Here is a 20,580-nt window from a genome sequence, read left to right as displayed (position 1 = left end):
ACTCGCTTTCATCATAGCCTGAACTGTGGATCTAGGTTTTTGAGCAAACCTGTTCACCCACAGATGCGGTGTATAGTATTTCGTAAATTTAAGGACGTGGTTATGTTGGCTAATCGCCCACCTTTTCATACAGCCAAATGGAAGTCTTCTGTAGCCCTTGAAAAGAACTATCCATTTTTAGTGGTTTCTAGTTTCAAGGTGTAGGGGAGACTGGGGTGAGCCGGGACAGTGGGTGAAGTGGGACAGCTAGAGGAAAAATAGAAGTAATTGATTTAAAATTTAAAAAAAAATATATGTTATTAGTATTTGTGTTTCCTATTTAGGGTAAAAGTTTTAAACGAATATTTGAAAAAATACGAAAGTTATGTAGAAAATTTAAAAAACGGTATTTTTTTCCTTAAATTTTTCGCCGCCATTTAGTGTTTTTCTTCACAATACTACAAGTAGTTAATATTTTATACATACAAACAGGTAGTCTATTCATTTCTCTATCGTTTGCAAAAAAAAATTTAATTTTAGGACCATTATTTTGAGGGGAAATTGTATTTTTACCAAAAGACTTTTTTTGGGGCTAGTTGGGACAGCAAATGTGCCTGAAATTGAACAGTAGTGGGTGGAGTTAAAGGCGGAGCTACAAAAACAGCGTTGCATTAATTAGTAAAAAAGTTACATTTCTAACTAACTTACTTTTTTAAAAAAAAGAGTATATCTAGTAGTATCCTACTGATTTATTACAATTTTTTAAATGTATTTTATGAGTATAAACTTAGGGTGTCCCACATCACCCACCCTGGTGTCCCAATTCACCCAACACCATAGGCTCCTCCCTCAAATTTTTCAAAACTTTAAAAATCTGTAAAACGTAAATTATTTATTATAAAAATCGGGAAAAAAACACGGAGGTAAAGAAAGGTACAACAAAAATATAAATCCAGTCAAAAATAAAATCAAGCAATTTGTGAAGGAGTTATGGAACAAAAACAAAAGGTGTCCCAAATCACCCCAGTCTCCCCTACTTTACTTTGAAACGATCCTTATAAAATTTACAGGAAAGTTGCCGAAACCATTTTCTCTCCCGCCTTCCTCGGAAAAATGATGGCCGACGTCTAAGGACCAGCCAATAGAATTTGAGGAGAAAAAAGGCTAGGGAAAGGGAAAAAATCTCACTAGTGGCCATTTTGTTTCGGCATGTTCCGTAGGTCGTAATGGATTTCATGGTTCTTTGCGGAGAACTTCCATACACTTGGACTGAAGTTTTTTTAAAGTATTATTCCAGAAAGTTTGTTGCTGATCTAAGGATCAATGTTGCCTCTAATCCTAAACATTGTTTATAGGATTTTATTTCTATTGGTATGGATGAAAAAATTCGAATTAAGTGACAATTGACACCAGCTTATCATTAGGGAAAAATGCCGATGCTTAAAACTATTCGCCGTTGCACCGCTGGCGAGATTTGTTTCATTTGGCAACTACAACTGGCCACCAGGAAAAAAATCTGCTAATATTTAGGTAAACTACAATTTTCATCCATTGTAATAACAATCATGCACATCTTGTTTGAAACAATACTAGAATGGGTTTATACTAACTCATTCATGATTACATTTATGATAATGAAAATTTCAGATAAGAATTCTACTGACAGTTATATTACCTATTTAATTGAAGGTGATTTGGTGAATTATTTACCTTGCTGTACGTTCACATAGGTGAATTATTCACTTTGGTAAGCTTTATGCTAAATAATGTCAAATTTATTTTCTTTAAATATTAGTCATTTTATTTCCAAATTTTCATTCTTGTCTTGTGATTGTATGTGCTTATGGTGACACACTTTGTGTGTCTAGATGAGGACAAACTGTAGCAAAAAGCATTCAGATGAATTCATAGGATAAACATATCCAAGCTACTGCGTTACAGCTAGCATAGAAGGATCAATATCTCCTAAGTATGTTTTAGGTTGAAGAATTATCTAGTAAGTAATAGTTTTAAATTGTAGGGGATCAGTGATAACCACATTTTTCATTTTTGTTTGTTGAATGTTTCTTCAAAAATATCAAACAAAGCTAGAAATGTGGATTTTTTTCTATAATATTGTAAACTACTTGGTTGCTGATTAATAAGATCTTGGATTATCATATTTACATTACCAACATTTGGTTTCAGTTATAAGGAAAATCTTCAAGTAAGCAGGCTTACTTGAGGTAAGGCGATGAGGCTTATTTAAGACTTCCTATTCAGTTCCTGCATGAACAGATTAAAGGTTCATCACTGGAGCTGGATGTACATCCACTGCGGTAACAATGAGGAGCTAAGTAGAAAACGCCAGTGACAAGTAATTAAGAGCAGTAGTGTTTCCCGTTTTATTCGGCTATCACATCTACGTTGACGGATTAAAAAATTAACACACCGTTACGAATAATTAAAACTCGTATCAAAGTTGTTGATAGAATATTGTATATAGAATTTTGTTTAATGGTTTTCTTTTATTTCATTTCATAGACACTACTTGGTGAATTGTGAAACGGAACAAGCACTATTATGATATCTTTGTAAACGACGACGGCAAAATGAATTTTCTGTTGGATGACGAAAACAAATTCATTTTCAGTGACAAGGTAAGCTGTTATTTTGCACTCTTTATGCCGTTTTCTCGCTTTTTTTCTTAATGATTAAGTGTTACTGTTGAAACAAAGAATATTCTTTTTTTTTGCATATGAAAAAACTTGTAGAATAAAGAAATTCCTTATTCATCCTCATCGATCGGATGCAAAAAATCCCATTTCCCTGGTCGTGAATGCAGTTGAGCTTGATGGTAGAAAGTTTACTATCGTTGCTAGTTAAAACTTCACCAGTCGGTTGCCTTTGAACTTTACATTGTTCCCAAACGTGAGTATAGCTTCATGTCAAGTTCATTTCGTCTCCATTCAAATTTGATTCTAAGTATATCTTTAGTTGTTTGGTTGATCTTAATGTGCATAGTTTAAGTGCATTTTCGTCGCCATTCAAATTTGATTCTAGTTACGTCTTTAGCTGTTTGGTGAATTAAATTTGTGAAAATGAACAAGTAAGCAACAGATAGACACGTTATGGCGCCTTGCATTTGCCATGAGGAAGTGCCAACAACCCTATCCTCGACTGTCGATTCAAACCATTTGCAAAAACGTTAAGAGTCGAGTTACTCTACCTTAGTAAAGATAATTTATGTGCTATGTCCAAGTTTTATGAGCATTTGCGGGCTTGCTCAAGATTTGCCGAGAAGTATAAGCTCCGTTTAATTAGTAGAAGGCCATACTAAATTTTTTAAAACGAGAACCAATAAGCGTTCAGCAAACATGCATGGTCTCATGTTTCTATATATGATTGCATACCATCTATACCTGATGTAATTATTTGCATTGAATTTTATGCAGTGGTTCTACACCTCGTTCTGCTGATTCGGTCGCGCTGAATTAACTACACCACTTATAGGACTCTCCACCACACCAACCAAATGGAACCGGTACTTTCTAGAATTAAGCTTACATGTCAAATAATATAAATGTAACTTATAATGAAATTTATACGTTTTTTCTTCCTACCGTACATCTTGTTACAATGTTCGATGCCAAAGCCGGCGCCGGTATCCTTCATGCTACAATTTAGGCACTGGCGAAGGAGCTCTCACGACCATTCTTTGCTTGCTCTTTGAATTGCATCCTGACGCCCTGCGTGGTTTTGTTGGTGGCAGAGTTCTTGAAGTTCCTGTTGAAGGAAAGTATGTTGTTTCATTCATTTTTTTTTTTTTTGTTTCTTACAAGGCTTCCGGAGCTGTCGGGCCCGGATTGATACGTCCGTAAAGAAATTGAATATCCGAGTTGAATTTATAACTCATGGTCAGTTGACCAAGTGTCCTTTCTTAAGTGACGTAAACTGTACCCATTGAGTTGGGCGATTCTTGAGTAAGAATGAGAAAACGCTGATGTTTGCCTCTATGAAAATGAGGCATGTAAGTTTTGAAAGCTCGTACAGATGAAAAAGTATGTCATATTTTTCGAACGGTGAAGTGCTGTTAACGAAGACAACAGAGACGGAAAGCTCATATGCTTTCCGAAACCAGATAGGGTCGTATCCTCGTGAATAAACTAAGGGATTTAGGTGTCTATTCAGGGTGAATGTCGCAAGCCTGTTCTATTGGGAAAAATCGCTGTTTGAAGCGCGAATCTTCCGTTGGGCAGGTCCTTTAATACAAAAGGGCACTGAAATCGGGCCGGACTCGATTGTTCGCATTGTATTAACCTGGAGACACGCACAACGAGCTCAAATTGACAAAGCCATAGGTCGACTAGAAGGAAACACGGGCCCTGCTGGAAGCGCCATTACCAGCTTTAGTGCTTCCGAAACCAGTCCCGAATTTTGCTCTTGTGCATACTTCCACGGTTTTACCTACTGTTTTAAAATTCCAAATAATTCCTTATTTCTTGGTTTGTTAGAAAAAGATTAACATTTTTGTGATCATCGTCAAATTTGGGATGGATTCCATTCATTAGCTCAAAATACCCGTCAGGACAAAACATGACATTCTAGGGGCTTTTTTAGTATTAAAAAAAAACATCTTAAAACTATTGCCACGAAAATGGCATTTTGCAACCATTGGACTTCAACACCAGTTGATCATCAACTTTGTTAGTCTGACATTTATTTATTAGTGTGTTACAATTACAAATTGTCACGCTTGTACAGAACTTATTGGGAAAAAAGACGAAGGTTTCTTCTGTTATGTATCAAATAAATTTTCAACAAATAATTATTTTGTATAGTTGTAGATCCTGCGAAGCTGATAATTGGCCCAAAAATTTACATGGTAAATATTTGTCATTTAATTGAGATTTTCAGTCTTATTTCAAATCTGTATGCAAAATACCTTTTAAAAAGGTTGACAGAACATTACTGCCATTAAAAACTTGTGGTTTTTGTTTTATTGATGAGTAATGATGGGGGTGTGTGTTTCATCTCATTCCAAGAGATGAAGAAAACAAAGTGCTGGTAGTGACACTTTTTATTTGCGCCGTAGCGTACTGGCGCGCTAGCATTACCGAACATTGGCTGTACTAAAAAACAATTGACTTAGTGGAAAAAATAACATTTTCCCCGCAACCAGCATTCTATTTTGAATATATCCTGTGATTTTCCCTAATACCAATGAGTGGCATTTTTTGTAGGTATAAATTTTAAGCCCGACTTGTGTTTTTGACTTATAATTTTAAAACTATAATACCTATTGAAAAATAAACTTAATTTCCGTGACAAGCATCCAATTCTGCATCGAAATCGTGTATTTTAAGCCAAATTTGAAACTTGGCCAAAAACGGAAAAGTGAGAAGGCGACGACGGCAACGGCATCTCTTGGAATTCGAAGAAACTCACGCAGCATAATGAAAATTGAACGCTGATTTCGATTCAGCTATTAGTTTTCTTCCTAACCCAGCGGTATTGAAAATAAAAGAAAACAAAGTCATGTTAGTGGCACTTTCTTTGCGCCGTAGCGAACTGGCGCGCTAGCATTCTCGAATATTGGCTGTATTTGTAGGTATAAATTTTAAAGTGGATGCGTACTATGTCGTTACTAGATGGCAGCACGTTGGAGGCTAGTTAATAGATGTCCGCCAACTGTTTGTCTAAACGTAGTTTTTTGGGAACCTGTAAGTAAACCGGCCATAAATTTAAATTGTAACATCGTAGAAAAAGGTTAAGGCTAAGACATCATCTGCAACTTCTGTTATAACCGTGATTGCCAGGTAAAATCAGCCCAATCAAGGACCTTATAGGGTTGTATGGATTTATTCAAAACAAAAATTATGCAAAAGAAATCTCAAAGATGCTTTTGTTTTAGTATGTCATAGCTTTCAGGGGCGTCAAACAGACGAAACTCAAATTACCATCAGTTGCCATCATAGTTACATCTGCTCCGTCTAGTGCTGTTCTGGAATTTCTTTGTCGTAAAAACTTTCGAGTTTTCCGCCATGCACGTTTTAAACAAGTCAGCCGAAAATGGTATCAAATTTTGTATATCGCAAATGAGTTAATAGGTTCAGTGATTTCATAAGGTACATATGAATTTCTTTCTGCAGGTTGTATAGGATATATATATGTTGTGTGTCCCATGCGGTGTTGTTTGCAGCCCTTTCTTGTGGTATGTGTTTAATATAGGCATATTAGATGTAGAGCCATTTGCTGCGGATAAAATTTATGCAAGGAAAAGAACTTCATAATATTCCTATTGACTTCAAGGAATTGATCACTGAAATTACCAGCAAGGGTTGGACGAAGTTCGACCTGGAAAAGCTACCTTCGAGAATAATGGTTGGATAATGAAAGTGAATTATCCTAAATCAAGGTATGGGCTTCTTCGAAGACATAACGACCATTCCATTTTGATTTTTGTGTAGAAATTGAATCCTCTCTTTTTAAAGTTGTAAAATATTGTGCCTGAATGATTGGTAAGTTAATAGTTTCTACTGTTTAGCTTCTTAGTGTTTTCTTTTTTATCTTTTTTTTTGCCCATAGAACCAAATTTTCTTCTTTAGTAAAAAAAAAAAGCTACTGCGAGAGAATACATAGTGATTGCCGTACAGCCAACCCGTTTACAACATCTATTGCGTGACGCCTCAGATTCAGCTTATTGTAATGGTGTACACACATTAATATCTACGCGCATGAAATGTTTTATGTAAGTGTGATATGAAATATTTTTTTTTTTACAGTGACTAGAATAATGAAGATGAGGAATGAACTGGGCATTGAAATGTGGGGGCATAAGGCATAGAGCTGTTTATTTGGGGAAAAAAATGGTTAGCAAATGAATGGTTACCTTAAACCAATAGCAGGAATGTATATCAGTTAGTAATTACAATATGTAGGTTGAATTCAACTCTGAACATCTCTTATAGTTAGCACTGTGTAAAAAGACAAAGTAGGGTGACTGGAAAGGCCTCCCACAAGAAACCATTCACTCATTCATCAGGGATATACTGTGAAAAGGAAAACCTGGCAGACGAGAAAAACAAAGGGGTTATTCGGCACCAGAGGATTTCCTCTGTCAGGTGGGTGTAAATGTTTAAAAATTGGTAATTGTAGCTGACATTGTTATGCAATCCATTGTCTACACTCAAATCAACATATTCTAAATTTGCATATAGTAGTTACGCGCAGCCTGTGCCACTGCATACAAGTAGTATTCTCTGAAAGCTGGGACATGGTGGCTATACCAGCTCTGGGCCAACTATCTGGAATGAAAAATCCACTTGCAATTGCTAGAACTTCAGTTTCTATCTTGCGAGTGACATTGTAACATTTCAACGATTTCTTGGACGAATCTATTGGATTCTAATGTTATTTGGTACAAAAATTATCTTATGCAAACGACGAGACGGCTATTAACATTCACGAAGTCTGGCTTTACGAAGTCTACCTACGGCCGCCAGATGTCCCAAATCATTGTTATGAAAAGTTGTATCAGAATTGTGCTTGTGCTGTAGGTTTTATTTAATAATAATGTAAACTTATAAGTGTAATCGTGTGGAGCTAATTATTCTGATGGATATCAAATAAAGGTGAGGGTTTTGAAATATTTTCCTGGATTATTATGTGTGTGGTATTGCTTTTAAGTGGTATATGAGTCATACCTGAAAACTGAACTTCAACAACTTTAAAAGGCCATGTTATATTAATTTACTATATTTAACGTTTTAAACTGCGCAGATCTTATAAACCTTGTAAAGAAGAACATAGTTCACTTTTTAAATTTTCGAAATTTCAACGTCCGGTTTAAGATCCGGTTTGAAAATGCTTAATAACTCACTATCTATTGGTCTGAACAAAAAAAGACCGGCATTTGCGTGATCTTCGTGAAATTTGGGGTCGAATCCATGTGTCAGTAGAAAATACCCGAAAATCGTCAAAAATCGCAAATTTCCCTGAACGGAACGGAATTTCCCCGAATTTCAGGAAAAATCGCGATTTTGGCCAAATTGGACTTTTCGCCAAAAACAGGTCAAAATAGGTCAGACACACCTTAAATTTCACGAGGATTACGAAAATCATATTCGTTTTGTTGTGGGTCTAGTATTTCTGGAGATATAGGCTACTTCCGATCACTTCCGGTAATTTTTTTTTTCAACTTTGCAAAAAGTAAAAAATGAACATTAATATTAAAAACATTTTTAGCATTTTGTTCATAAATGAAATGGGGTGGCGTCTTTTTTCGTATTTGTTTTGCTATTTCATTATTGGTTGATCGCGCGAGTTGCATATACTTAACACTACTTCGTTAACAGAGACTACTAGCATTATGTATCACACTAATGGGAAGGTATACCTGATAAGTATAGATGAAGATATGCCTCGTGCTATTATTATAACCTTATCATGCACGTAATTGCACGTAATTGCACGATTGCCATATAAATATGAAGGAAACTTACATATATGGCAATCCGTTTAAAATAAAATAAAAAAAATATATATGAAAAAAAAAAATCGCACTTTTTTCTTTTTTTCCGACACGTAGCCATCTACCGCTCAGACTCGTTATTACTGGCGTAGGCAATTTCATTCCATTGGATGCCATTCGCAGTTAGTTCAGTAGCGTGGATGGAGAATAACGCGTGGCTGGAGGAACAATTGAAAAATGGATAAGATAATAAAACAAAAAAATGGTAAGTATCAAGATTATTATATTGGTTTTCAATTATTAATTATTGTTTATTAGATCAAATTATGAAGCTGCAGGCCCAATTATTGGAACAACACAAAATATTAGATAACAGCAAAGCTAAGGATGGTAAGGCCTAATACGTAATGATTCTATTTATTTGCTTTTATTCATTTGTGTTTTGTAGCTCAAATTTTGAGTCTACAAGCTCAGCTAGGGGAAAAGAACAAATTGGAACAGAACAGTTTCCAAACAGTGAAGGAAGTTTTTCAAAACTCTTCCCTAACTGAACGTGAGGATGAGTTGGCATTAGGTGAACACAGTCAGGTACGTAAACTTTTCAAACAAGAATTCAAAATAAGTATAGAATTTTAAAAAACAATTATTTATTGTTTAGTTATTCAGTCCACCACCTGACAGTGTGTTAAATTTAAATTCTGTTAGTGCTGTACTAAAAGAATCGTTAATAATAAGTACATGCAGCGAAGGAACTGAAGAATTGTGGGACCGTATTTGGGCCGAAAATGGGTGTGGTGCGGAAACCTGGAAATGCCATATGTTCAACATAAAACATGGATTAGGTACTTTTCGGTTTTTTGTCTATTGAAAAAGTATTTTTAATGCTATTATTTTGCATTCACAGAATTTTAGTGGGGGATCAAGCCTCAAATAATTCTGCTTCTCTTGCTAAAGAACAACTTGTCCTTTACGTTCAGAGTGTTGGTGAAGCTGGGTACTTAAATGGCCCTAAAGATGTTTCATTTCGTTGGCATTGCAGCGATGAACATCATACATGGACTTTTTAGGTATGAAAGGAATTTTCTTGAAAATTTTTTGAATTTATGATGAAGCTTTTCTCCTCCTTTTTGCCAACCATGTCTAATCTACAAAAAAAAAATTTATCCAATAGGAAAGGATTTTCAGCATACTGGGAACACAACTATCAACAATGCAACATTCTAGGGGTTTTATTTTATCATTCAAGAGCCTTATACAATGATTTTCATCTGCAATTTGTATGGCCTTTCCCAAGCTTCTGCTAGAAGTTGAATCTATGAGTCATGTAAGTCACATGAGCAACAATTGAGATGCTTAATGGTGTTTTTCTTTTCTCAGTGTAGGTTAATAGTAACATTGGATCTGAAAAGATTCTTGGTTGGGGCATGACACTGAATAAATTGTAATGATTGAATGGATGACATGACATTTCTATACTTCATTCGGATTCCCGAGACGGTATTTTATATTAAAAAAATTAAAGTGCATATCTGGGCTCCCTTCCTTTCCGTAGCCCCGTTTCCCCTTGACTCGTAATAAGCCCGTAGGGGGTCATGCCCCTACTGTACGGTATATATAAAAACAACATATACCGAGGTTTGGAGGGCTCTGGCCGGAAAGGGGACGTGGATGTCCGCTTAGTCCGATGATGTGTTCACGGAGGGCTCTGTGGCTACCCACAAATCCGAACTAAAGGTTAATCGCTCCTGTAAAAATGTTCCAAATCTTCAGCTCTTCTTCCGGCTTCTCTTAGCCAATCACCGGGTAATCTCCCCGGTGGGTCAACAAGGCAGTGTCTCCCCCTGCCTGGGTTGACGGCAACTTTTGAAAGGGTTATTGTGCCTTTTTAAAGTTGCAAAAATAATTGTAATGTGCAGAGAATTGTCAATAAATTTTTTTTTCATAAAATATTTTTTGCAAAATTTGTCTCTTTCATTGTCTGTGTTCGATTTGTTCACACATTACAACTACCATTTTTTTTTTTATTTAGCTTGCTCAATTCATCTTTATTGTTTTTGCCACCGTTGTATCATTTATCTGTAAGTATTCAATTATTATTATTACGCTTTTTGAATTCTTGAACTTAGACAAGGAACAACGTGTAATACCTGGATATTTTCTGAAGTAATTTTGTATTTATATATTGCTTTACTGGCATGGGAATCGATCCCCAGACATTCAGCGTGCAACGCCGATGCTCTAACATTGAGCCACGAGATATATCTAAATTTTCTATTATCGCATATCATATGTTATCGTCTAGGATGTTTATGCAGTCTTTCACAACTATATGTTTATCTTTCTATTGCTTTCGTGAGGTCCATAGCTCTGTGGTAGAGCATTCGGCTGCGATTACTGTTACCCTGGGTTCAAACCTTAGTAGATGTAGAAAGATCTATATCTAAATGTAGAAGAGAATATTGCATTTCAGTTTTATTCAAAGTGTAAATGCGAGTCCGCAAGTGACTAGAAAAAAGCCAATTTGATATCATATGATTCATGGCTCATTGGTAGAGCATCGGCGCGGTATGCCGAACATCCAGGGTTCGATCCCTGGATTATAATTGAATGCTTACAGATAAACGATAAACCAATGGAAACAATGCTTACCAACAAAGCTGGGATAAAACAATATAGGTGAATTGAGCAGGCTAAATAAAAAAAAAAATGGTAGTTGTAATCTGTTAACAAATCGAACACAGACAATGAAAGAGACAAATTTTGCAAAAAATATTTTATGAAAAAAAATTTATTGACAATTCTCTGCACATTACAATTATTTTTGCAACTTTAAAAAGGCACAATAGCCCTTTCAAAAGTTGCCGTCAACCCAGGCAGGGGGAGACACTGCCTTGTTGACCCACCGGGGAGATTACCCGGTGATTGGCTAAGAGAAGCCGGAAGAAGAGCTGAAGATTTGGAACATTTTTACAGGAGCGATTAACCTTTAGTTCGGATTTGTGGGTAGCCACAGAGCCCTCCGTGAACACATCATCGGACTAAGCGGACATCCACGTCCCCTTTCCGGCCAGAGCCCTCCAAACCTCGGTATATGTTGTTTTTATATATACCGTACAGTAGGGGCATGACCCCCTACGGGCTTATTACGAGTCAAGGGGAAACGGGGCTACGGAAAGGAAGGGAGCCCAGATATGCACTTCAATTTTTTAAATATAAAATACCGTCTCGGGAATCCAAATTAAGTATAGAAATGTTATGTCATCCATTCAATCATTACAATTTATTCAGTGTCTTGTCCCAACCAAGAATCTTTTCAGATCCAATGTTACTATTAACCTATGCAGAGAAAAGAAAAACAACACCATTAAGCATCTCAATTGTTGCTCATGTGACTTACATGACTTATAGATTCAACTTCTGGCAGAAGCTTGGGAAAGGCCATACAAATTGCAGATGAAAATCATTGTATAAGGCTCTTGAATGATAAAATAGCACCCCTAGAATGTTGCATTGTTGATAGTTGTGTTCCCAGTATGCTGAAAATCCTTTCCTATTGGATAATTTTTTTTTTAGATTAGACATGGTTGGCAAAAAGCAGGAGAAATGCTTTGTCATAAATTCAAAAAATTTTCAAGAAAATTCCTTTCATACCTAAAAGTCCATGTATGATGTTCATCGCTGCAATGCCAACGAAATGAAACATCTTTAGGGCCATTTAAGTACCCAGCTTCACCAACACTCTGAACGTAAAGGACAAGTTGTTCTTTAGCAAGAGAAGCAGAATTATTTGAGGCTTCTAGCTGTGACAGAACTATAAGGGATTGCTGTTACACAGGATTCATTCACACAAGATGGTACTTCTCATTAGACAATTTGCATACTCTATTACTTTACCTCATACCTTAATGGTAATGCACTTTCAGTGTTTTTCAACTGTAGGCTCACTCTTCCATCCTGTAACACTTCCAGACTTGACTTGATCCCCCACTAAAATTCTGTGAATGCAAAATAATAGCATTAAAATACTTTTTCAATAGACAAAAAACCGAAAAGTAACTAATTTATGTTTTATGTTGAACTCGTGGTATTTCTGGGTTTCCGTACCACACCCATTTTCAGCCCATATACGGTCCCACAATTGTTCACTTCCTTCGCTGCATGGACTTATTACTAACAATTCTTTTAGTGCAGCACTAACAGAATGTAACTTTAACTCGCTGTCAGGTGGTAGACTGAATAACTAAACAATAAATAATTGTTTGTTAAAATTCTATACTTATTTTGAATTCTTATTTGAAAAGTTTAGGTACCTGACTGTGTTCGCCTAATGCCAATTCATCCTCATGTTCAGTTAGGGATGAGTTTGGAAAAACCTCCTTCACTGTTTGGAAACTGTTCCGTTCCAATTTGTTCTTTTCCCCTAGCTGAGCTTGTAGACTCAAAATTTGAGCTACAAAACACAAGTGAATAAAAGCAAATAAATAGAATCATTACATATTAGGCCTTACCATCCTTAGCTTTGCTGTTATCTAATATTTTGTGTTGTTCCAATAATTGGGCCTGCAGCTTCATAATTTGATCTAATAAACAATAATTAATAATTGAAAACCAATATAATAATGTTTATACTTACCATCCTTTTGTTGTATCATCTTATCCATTTTTCAATTGTTCCTCCAGCCACGCGTTATTCTCTCCATCCACGCTACTGAACTAACTGCGAATGGCATCCAATGGACTGAAATTGCCTACGCCAGTAATAACGAGTCTGAGCGATAGATGACTACGTGTCGGAAAAAAAGAAAAAAGTGTGATTTTTTTTTTTTTTGGCGAAATTTTTTTTTTCTGTGTAAAACGGATTGCCATAGTAAAACGGATTGCCATATATTGCCATATACATATGGTAAACCTTGGATTTATATCGCAGACGACCCACCAAACGGTATTGCCATCTAGTGGTAAGGTATCCAGTTCTATTTCACTCAACCGCTCCCAATGTTCAAGAACCTAGGGCTTGAAAATAAGCCCGACAAAATAAATAAGCCGGACTTTCCCAAACCGAGGTTTGCGCGCCAGTACGGTACAGGGTACAGCACACCTGTACAAAACAGAGTATCGTACTATTAAATATATTTCAAAAACAGCTGCTTTGACGAGAAAACGAATAATTTCCCTGAATCAGCATTTCACTTTGCGTATAACATTTGAATTACGGCGAATATTTAACGTAATGCTAGCGCGCCATCACGGTACAGCGCTAGCGTGATGCAGTAGAAATATTTGGTGTATTTCAATAAAAATTAAATTAATGAAAAAAATAGCAATTTTCCCGGAATCAGCATTCAAATTTTGGGTATATCCTGTGATATTCAACCAATTTTGATGAGTTTCAGTTTTTTCAGAAAAAATTTTTAAGCCCGACCGAGAAAAGTCGGGCTTAAAATTTTTTTCAGTCGGTGTATGTAGATGATTGACTAGAAATGTTACCGGTAAGTGGCGAAAGCAGTAAAAGAGAAAAAAAGCCCAATGTTTTTTTTTTCTTTTGGGTAAAACGAATTGCCATATGAGAATCCCGTTGCGCTAATGCCGTAATCTACAAAGAATAAATATGTCGTGTCTTGCCATTCAAACTGGAAGTTCGCTTTGGAATAACAAGGGTTGACGAATCATAAAATTTTTTAAGACAAATTTAGCCAGATCGATCGAATACTCTCGTACGTTTAAAAAATCAATTAATGACTTGACTGCTTTTTATTTTCAGCTGCGGTAGAATGAGGGAGAAAAGTGTGCACATTCAAGTTATATCATTTCCCATTTTCTTTTTGAAAAAAAGGCGGAAAAATAAGAAAAAGAATAGTTTAGGCAATAGAAGGAACGGTAAACAATGAATTGCTTAATAGGATTTGAAGCCCAAATAAATGTAAAATAAAAAAAATAAATAAATTTTCAAAAAGTTTTACGATGAATTGCTCGCGCACCTTCCTCGTCCCATTCTCGCTTGGAAACCCACATTTGCCGGAAAGTGTCGAGTGATGCCAGAATTGAACCACCAATTCATGTCGAATACAGCCTTTCTTGCGGGGCAGCCATCTAGCATTGATGCACAGTAAAATTTGAATTTACACTATATTATTTCTATAATCAATCGACTTACTCGAACTTTAACATCACGTGGAGCTAAACGCTTTACTTCTGACAATAAGCGATCACCAAAACCCTAAAATGAAAGAAAACATTTTGATAGCCGATTTCGAGTACTCCACCACATTACACATACCTTGAAGAGAGTAGATCCACCGGAAAGTACAATGTTGTGATACAAAGTTTTTCTCAAATCCAGATCTGACCGCTGAATGGCGAAGACCAAAACCTCATGCAGACCTTCGCACTCTTCCCCTATCAAATCTGGACGGAATAATACTTCGGGAGCTCGGAATCGTGCAGCGCCTACTTCAATACTAGAGCCATCAGGAAGCGCATAGGTAGCCTTATCAGCATCGGCAATGCTCTCTTCTTTAAGAGGATTTGATGACAGATAACAAGCACACAGCTTTAGCGTTCGGACAACTTTCATTTCAGAGCTGGTGCGGAATATATAGCCTTCCTTTCGTAGAAGTAACCTGACATGGGCGATATAAAGCAAAATATCATATACTGCGGTGATACAATGTAACATCAAACATACCTTAAATATCTAGTAACATCCCTTCCTGCTAGATCAGATCTCATAATTGAATGTGGTAAGGCAAATCCTTCATAAATAGGTACAGCATGAGTTACACCATCTCCACAATCTAAAACAACACCAGTTGTTCTGCCTGTGGCATACCTATTAGTTGACATTATGATTTGAGCATTAAATACTTGGGCATATAAAAAAAAGTAGTAATAAAAAGCAAAAATTTATATGAATAAGAAATATTTCATACAAGCTCAAAACAGCTTGCATAGATACAAATAGAGCTGGAACATTAAAAGAATCAAAAAATATTTCAGCAGCTTTCTCCCTGTTGTGGCGGGGGTTAAGTGGTGCTTCAGTAAGAAGAACTGGATGCTAAAAAAAGGAAATTAATTCCCATTTAATTAACAATGTTCCTTAATTGCCGTGGAAAACAATTCCAATGTTAGCTCAAATGTTTCGTACTTCTTCTGCAAATGTGTTGAGCTGTTCTTTGCTGTATACATACTGCCATACTCGTTCCATATCAGACCAGTCATTCACATAACCATGTTCCATTGGATATTTTAGGCTCAATAGCCCACGGTGTTCTTCAGCATTTGGACCAATAAACATATCTCCTTCAAGAGCTCCAGCCATGACACGTACATGTTTTGGTCTCCCAACATAATTAGGGAAATGGGCTTTGGGAGCCTGGTCACCAGCAAATCCTGCTTTGATTAATCCGGAACCCTATGTGTAAATGTAAACGTCATAATCGACACAAAACGATTAGTGCTTGTTCGAAATGGTAACAAACTTACGTTGTCGATAACAACCGGTTGGTTAACTATTACATCATAGGCATCCATAATGCGATAAATTTACTTTGACTTGCATAAATATCACCTAATGGGGCAGGTATCAATAGAGTGATGGGTAATGTAAGAAGACAGGAACTGGTGGCAGTATAGCAGACCGAAGTAAAAAAAAACCCGAAACACTCGCTGCGCTCTACAGCAGTACCGTGACGTCTGGTCGAAGGATTTCATCCACCTACTGGCCGTTTTTTGAATCTCGATTTACAAGGGCGTGCCTATTTGATGATCTCACGATTAAACAGGTGTGCCGACTGCCGGGTAAACGAGTGGGTCTCAATTTTGAAAGCCAATTCTAACCATAAAGTTTCGCATTGGTTTCTTCAAAATCACTTTGTTTTTCTAGGGCACTTAATAGTTCGATTTGGCACTGTTGTGGCACCTTTCACACAATTCGAGTCTTTGAATTCATGAGTTAGGCTATATTGCAAAACTAGATTAGTTTGTTGTAATAGATGATTTTGCAAAGCCGGCCAGAAGTTGGATCACAAGACTAAATACATAATAGCTACACTAGAATATTGCATTGCTATCTCCTCTAAACTATGATTGGCAGAGGTGCTTTTGGTTATTAGGAAAAATTTTGGCACGCTGATTAGGAGTGCTGAAAAATCAGCGGAGAGAGTAGCGACATGAACAAAGCAAAATATTTCTACATTTACATTCCTATGTTGCACGCTCGATAGAATAATCATACTGTTATTCGTATACCCTGGTTGCTATTGACTAGATCGTTTCTAAAATATGCATTACTTTCCAAGGAGAAATTTTATTTTAACTGTACGCCTCATGCAGACGTGTGTGTGCAAAAATAAAAACAGTTTCAGTGTTTAAAAAAGACAATCAAGCGGTAATTGCGGAGCATTTACCTTTAGTAGACTACTGCTTGGTCATGAAATCATCAATGAGCTGGTTCTTATGTTTTTACCTAAGCCCATATTCTTGTAAGGAGTAGTTTGAAATTGTTGGACCCAACTGGGTAGTGCATAAAAGACGACATATAACTGGAGATGGAATATCACATGTACTGTACAATAGTCCCTCCCCTGCCATGATGAAAAAGCACACATTACAGTAGTAAGGGGGGATGATGAGAAAAAATACACAAAGTGTATAGGAGAAAAGTAACAAAGCGAAACGCTGTTTGGAAAGTAAACATACTCGAAGTTGTTTCCGCTTCCGTTGACATGCGGCCGAAAATGACACTAACACTCCCGAGATAATTATGCATTCCAATCAGTAAGGTAGACGACGTCTATTTGGACCGTACACAATGGAACAACTTAGCGAATGACGTTTTTTTAATAATAATAAAAAAAAGCACAAAAAAAAACGGGCGAGAGAGACAGGCAAGAGAGACATCCCTCGATTCGAATCGGGACTTCAAACAACAGGAGCGATAGCCTTCACTAACGCATTAAGTTTGATGCCTGTTTCTCTTGTCCTCGACCTAGAGAAGCTTTACATGGACACGTAGGTGTAAGTGCGCTGGGGTGAGGTACGTGATGATGGCGTTAAACTAGAAGGCGAATCTGTGTGAAGAAAGTCCCAAATGAGGATCGTGTCATCGTGCGAAGAGCTTACGATCTGGAACTCATCAAACTGGAGTCGAAATACTCGGCCGGTATGTTCCTAAAAATATTTCCATGAATAACAAGTAAAATAGATTCATGATTAAGGATAATACCACGAGGGTTCGAAGGCAAAGGGTTCCAGCTGGTGCCCGGGGGTCCAGTGCCGCTTGTAAATCCCACACTTTGATTTTTCCATCGTATGCTCCACTTACGATGCGCTTGGAATCGAACCTAAAGCATTCGAAAAATCAGTTAAAAACGTTGACGCGTTTCAAAGTTGAATTCACCATTCATACCTAATACATCGAACCAATTCTTCGTGTCCTTCCAATACGCGTATGCAAGCCCCGCATTCAATATCCCACAACCTGCAAGGTAACGACCGTAGAACATTGAAGGTGAGTTATATGATTATTGGATCAAGTTAAGTAACTTCTACCTAATTGAGTTATCGGAAGAACCAGAGACAACTAGTCTGTCTCTATATTGCAAGCAGGCTATGCCCCGCTTGTGTCCGTTTAGGGTACGGACAAACTCACAGGTTGCCGTTGACCAGACCTTGATGGTTCGATCGCCCGAAGCTGAGACAATATACTTGTCATCAAAGTCAACGACATTAACAGCTGCACGATGACCCACAAGTACACGACGGAGGTTGATTTCGGTGGGACTCACCATATCCCATACTGCAATACTTCGGTCCTAAAAATAAAAATAATTTTTAATTCATGAAATAAAAACATTTTCCACTTGGTGTTTGCTCGAATAAATAAACACTTTAGATTACCTTGGAACACGTGACCATGAGCCCATGAGCAAACCGTAAATGAAGGACGGCTTCACAGTGGTGAATGAGTGTATTGACCTTCCAACAAGAAAAGAGTTAATAATAATATTATAACACTATTTCTATATCAATGTCTTTCTTTGAGTACCATTTCTCCACTACTGAGATCCCACACTCTCACAGTTGAATCAGACGATCCGCTAATTATCACACGCTCATCGTACTGTAAACAAAGCACTGATCCAGTATGTCCGGTGAGAACCTTAAAAATGATCACGCGAGAGAATAAGTAAATCCAATTAGGCCGCTAAAACAAAAATTTTACTTTTGCACATTGTAGAGTCTGCCGATCCCAAATTTTAATGGTGTTGTCTCTCAAACCAGAGACAATGCGTCGGTCGTCGTACTGCAAGCAGTATACGCCTTTCGAATTTTCTGATCGGCAGTTTATTCGTTGCAGTGTGTGTCTGCCACACCGCCAATTATTTTCAATTTGTTCAATGTCCTTAAGTATACGTGGATACAATTTTCTATAAAAGGAATGGTCTGGCTGTTGTTCACCGGGACGAGGTTTGAAAAGATATGCACCCCATCCTCGCCGTTCACTCAAGCCTCTCCAGAGTGAATCTGTTCGCACCTATTTTAAGACACCGTTAACTCGAAGTTCAAGCTTTTTGTAAAGTGAAAGTACTTTTCTTTCTATAAGTTTCTTCCACAACATTCCATCTGCAATCACACGCCTCCATTCTTTGCAGACTAGTTCGGCATTTCTAAGACTACTATCATCCAGGTAACTTAAAATATTTTCAGCTATGTGGTCAAGACCTTTTTCTGAATTGAAAACAAAAATTTATACCACAAATAAAATACAATGAATATCTTTATACTTACTGGGCAAGAATGATATAAAATCTCGTTGAAGCATTGGTTGCAAAAACGAGTTAATGTGGCCATGTTGGTAGTGACACATTCGCTGCAACAATTGCTCCACAAACTCCACCTGGACAAGAATTGTCATTAACTGTACAGACTAGATACATAATAGGACAAAACAAAAGAATACACACCTGGTCTGATTCTGGCCAAGAATCAAAGCACTTTAGACAGGGCTCCTTTTCAACTAGGTAATTGGACGATAGTTCCGAACGACTTCGTACAAGGCTGAGCATCGTATTCGCCTAAAATGAAGCACAAAACACTTCATATATTGCAAATTATGTAAAACAGCACTGATCACGAGTAAAGGAACTACGGACAAAACTCGGAAGTTGACAAGGAAATTAGGCCTCCAACATGGCTGCCATTGGAGTTATAGCACTGTCTCTTCTTTTCATTAACCAATGTCTTTCTCCAGTTTAAACTAGGAATAAACAAGCCCTATTTACCCCAATCGCTGGTGGAACATCTTCCACGATGTTTTCAGCTTCCATTTCACTGTCTTCCTCACTTATTTCACGGCGAAATGACAATGCCAAATACAATAGTGTTTCCCCACCTCAACCCCACTTCTTCTAGACTAGGTTCGTTCGAGACTGGCAAATGACACGAAATGTAACCATGGCGCTGGCAGCGCTGCGGTGCCGATGCTCGGAAACTTCTTTTAGTTATCGCAGTCTCAAGGGGGCTAGGTTCCCAATACAGCTTACGATTCACTTCATTGATAAGATTCGCGACTCTGACACTGCGGCGCTGTAGCACTCTTTTCAAACCAATAAAGCGGTCCGCTGATTTCTCTTGTGTCGTGACTTCACGAACGCCACATTGCGCATTTTCATTTATGTTGACCAATATCTGTAAGGACAAATAATTTTCCATTTACATTTGGTAATGTTCAACAGATCAACTTTTTGCTTTTCATAGCTATGTATTACAGTACCTCTGCTTTAAAAATAAAAAAAGCGTCATACGCTTATAGAAAACTAACGCAACACCTCTAGTAATTTCGCTATAGGTTTCCTCCCATGCAGTAAATATATATTCTTTATCAGATGGCCTATTTCTTATAGAGACATAAAATAAACGAGTCCACCGTTCTGTTTTCCCCTACGAATTATGCTACTTTCCACTATTGCTGGAAAAAGTTGGCCGGACGCTATCAGTCAGCAAGTTTATGCGCGAGCGACAGCTTTCGTCGATTATTGTGGTTCATCGTGGGACACGATCAGATTTCGCGATTGCACCACCTGAAAACGGTTTCGCCATAAATACATGACGTACTATTGCGATGAGTACAGCAAACCAGTTGTCTCCTT

At 37.2% G+C, this 20,580-nt stretch overlaps 3 protein-coding genes and 3 long non-coding RNA genes across 6 annotated transcripts; 3 read left to right on the top strand and 3 right to left on the bottom strand.

Moving 5' to 3' along the window:
* The first annotated feature begins 2,523 nt into the window (after positions 1-2,523).
* Positions 2,524-4,005, top strand: LOC130697060 (uncharacterized). The gene is made up of 4 exons (XR_009002785.1): positions 2,524-2,618; positions 2,733-2,889; positions 3,414-3,502; positions 3,614-4,005. It is a non-coding gene; the product is annotated as an uncharacterized LOC130697060 (long non-coding RNA).
* A 1,834-nt stretch (positions 4,006-5,839) lies between these two features.
* Positions 5,840-6,603, top strand: LOC130697058 (uncharacterized). The gene is made up of 3 exons (XR_009002784.2): positions 5,840-6,033; positions 6,111-6,172; positions 6,271-6,603. It is a non-coding gene; the product is annotated as an uncharacterized LOC130697058 (long non-coding RNA).
* A 2,025-nt stretch (positions 6,604-8,628) lies between these two features.
* LOC130695808 (uncharacterized) lies at positions 8,629-9,000 on the top strand. Its single transcript, XR_009421056.1, has 3 exons — positions 8,629-8,696; positions 8,750-8,821; positions 8,880-9,000. It is a non-coding gene; the product is annotated as an uncharacterized LOC130695808 (long non-coding RNA).
* A 2,780-nt stretch (positions 9,001-11,780) lies between these two features.
* Positions 11,781-13,203, bottom strand: LOC130696904 (uncharacterized). The gene is made up of 5 exons (XM_059495389.1): positions 13,065-13,203; positions 12,940-13,011; positions 12,742-12,881; positions 12,083-12,671; positions 11,781-11,981 (listed from the first exon to the last, which is right to left on the bottom strand). Exons 1-4 carry the CDS (start codon positions 13,090-13,092, stop codon positions 12,462-12,464), a joined length of 450 nt encoding a protein of 149 aa, XP_059351372.1. The 5' UTR covers positions 13,093-13,203; the 3' UTR covers positions 11,781-11,981; positions 12,083-12,461.
* Positions 13,204-14,163: 960 nt separating this feature from the next.
* LOC130696513 (alpha-centractin-like) lies at positions 14,164-16,156 on the bottom strand. The gene is made up of 7 exons (XM_057519590.2): positions 15,914-16,156; positions 15,576-15,842; positions 15,361-15,485; positions 15,117-15,260; positions 14,709-15,051; positions 14,586-14,648; positions 14,164-14,521 (listed from the first exon to the last, which is right to left on the bottom strand). The coding sequence occupies exons 1-7, from the start codon at positions 15,959-15,961 to the stop codon at positions 14,486-14,488; spliced, it is 1,026 nt and encodes a 341-aa protein (XP_057375573.1). The 5' UTR covers positions 15,962-16,156; the 3' UTR covers positions 14,164-14,485.
* A 1,242-nt stretch (positions 16,157-17,398) lies between these two features.
* LOC130696472 (F-box/WD repeat-containing protein 1A-like) lies at positions 17,399-19,874 on the bottom strand. The gene is made up of 11 exons (XM_057519546.2): positions 19,714-19,874; positions 19,396-19,506; positions 19,220-19,328; positions 19,020-19,159; positions 18,654-18,965; positions 18,477-18,590; positions 18,329-18,406; positions 17,981-18,243; positions 17,838-17,909; positions 17,655-17,772; positions 17,399-17,599 (listed from the first exon to the last, which is right to left on the bottom strand). Exons 1-11 carry the CDS (start codon positions 19,756-19,758, stop codon positions 17,429-17,431), a joined length of 1,533 nt encoding a protein of 510 aa, XP_057375529.1. The 5' UTR covers positions 19,759-19,874; the 3' UTR covers positions 17,399-17,428.
* Positions 19,875-20,580: the final 706 nt, after the last annotated feature.

The sequence above is a fragment of the Daphnia carinata genome, chromosome 5 (genome assembly GCF_022539665.2).
Source record: "Daphnia carinata strain CSIRO-1 chromosome 5, CSIRO_AGI_Dcar_HiC_V3, whole genome shotgun sequence".
In the NCBI taxonomy this organism is placed as follows: domain Eukaryota; kingdom Metazoa; phylum Arthropoda; class Branchiopoda; order Diplostraca; family Daphniidae; genus Daphnia; species Daphnia carinata.
Note: the sequence above shows the minus strand (reverse complement) of the source record. Positions and strands in the feature narration are given on the sequence as shown.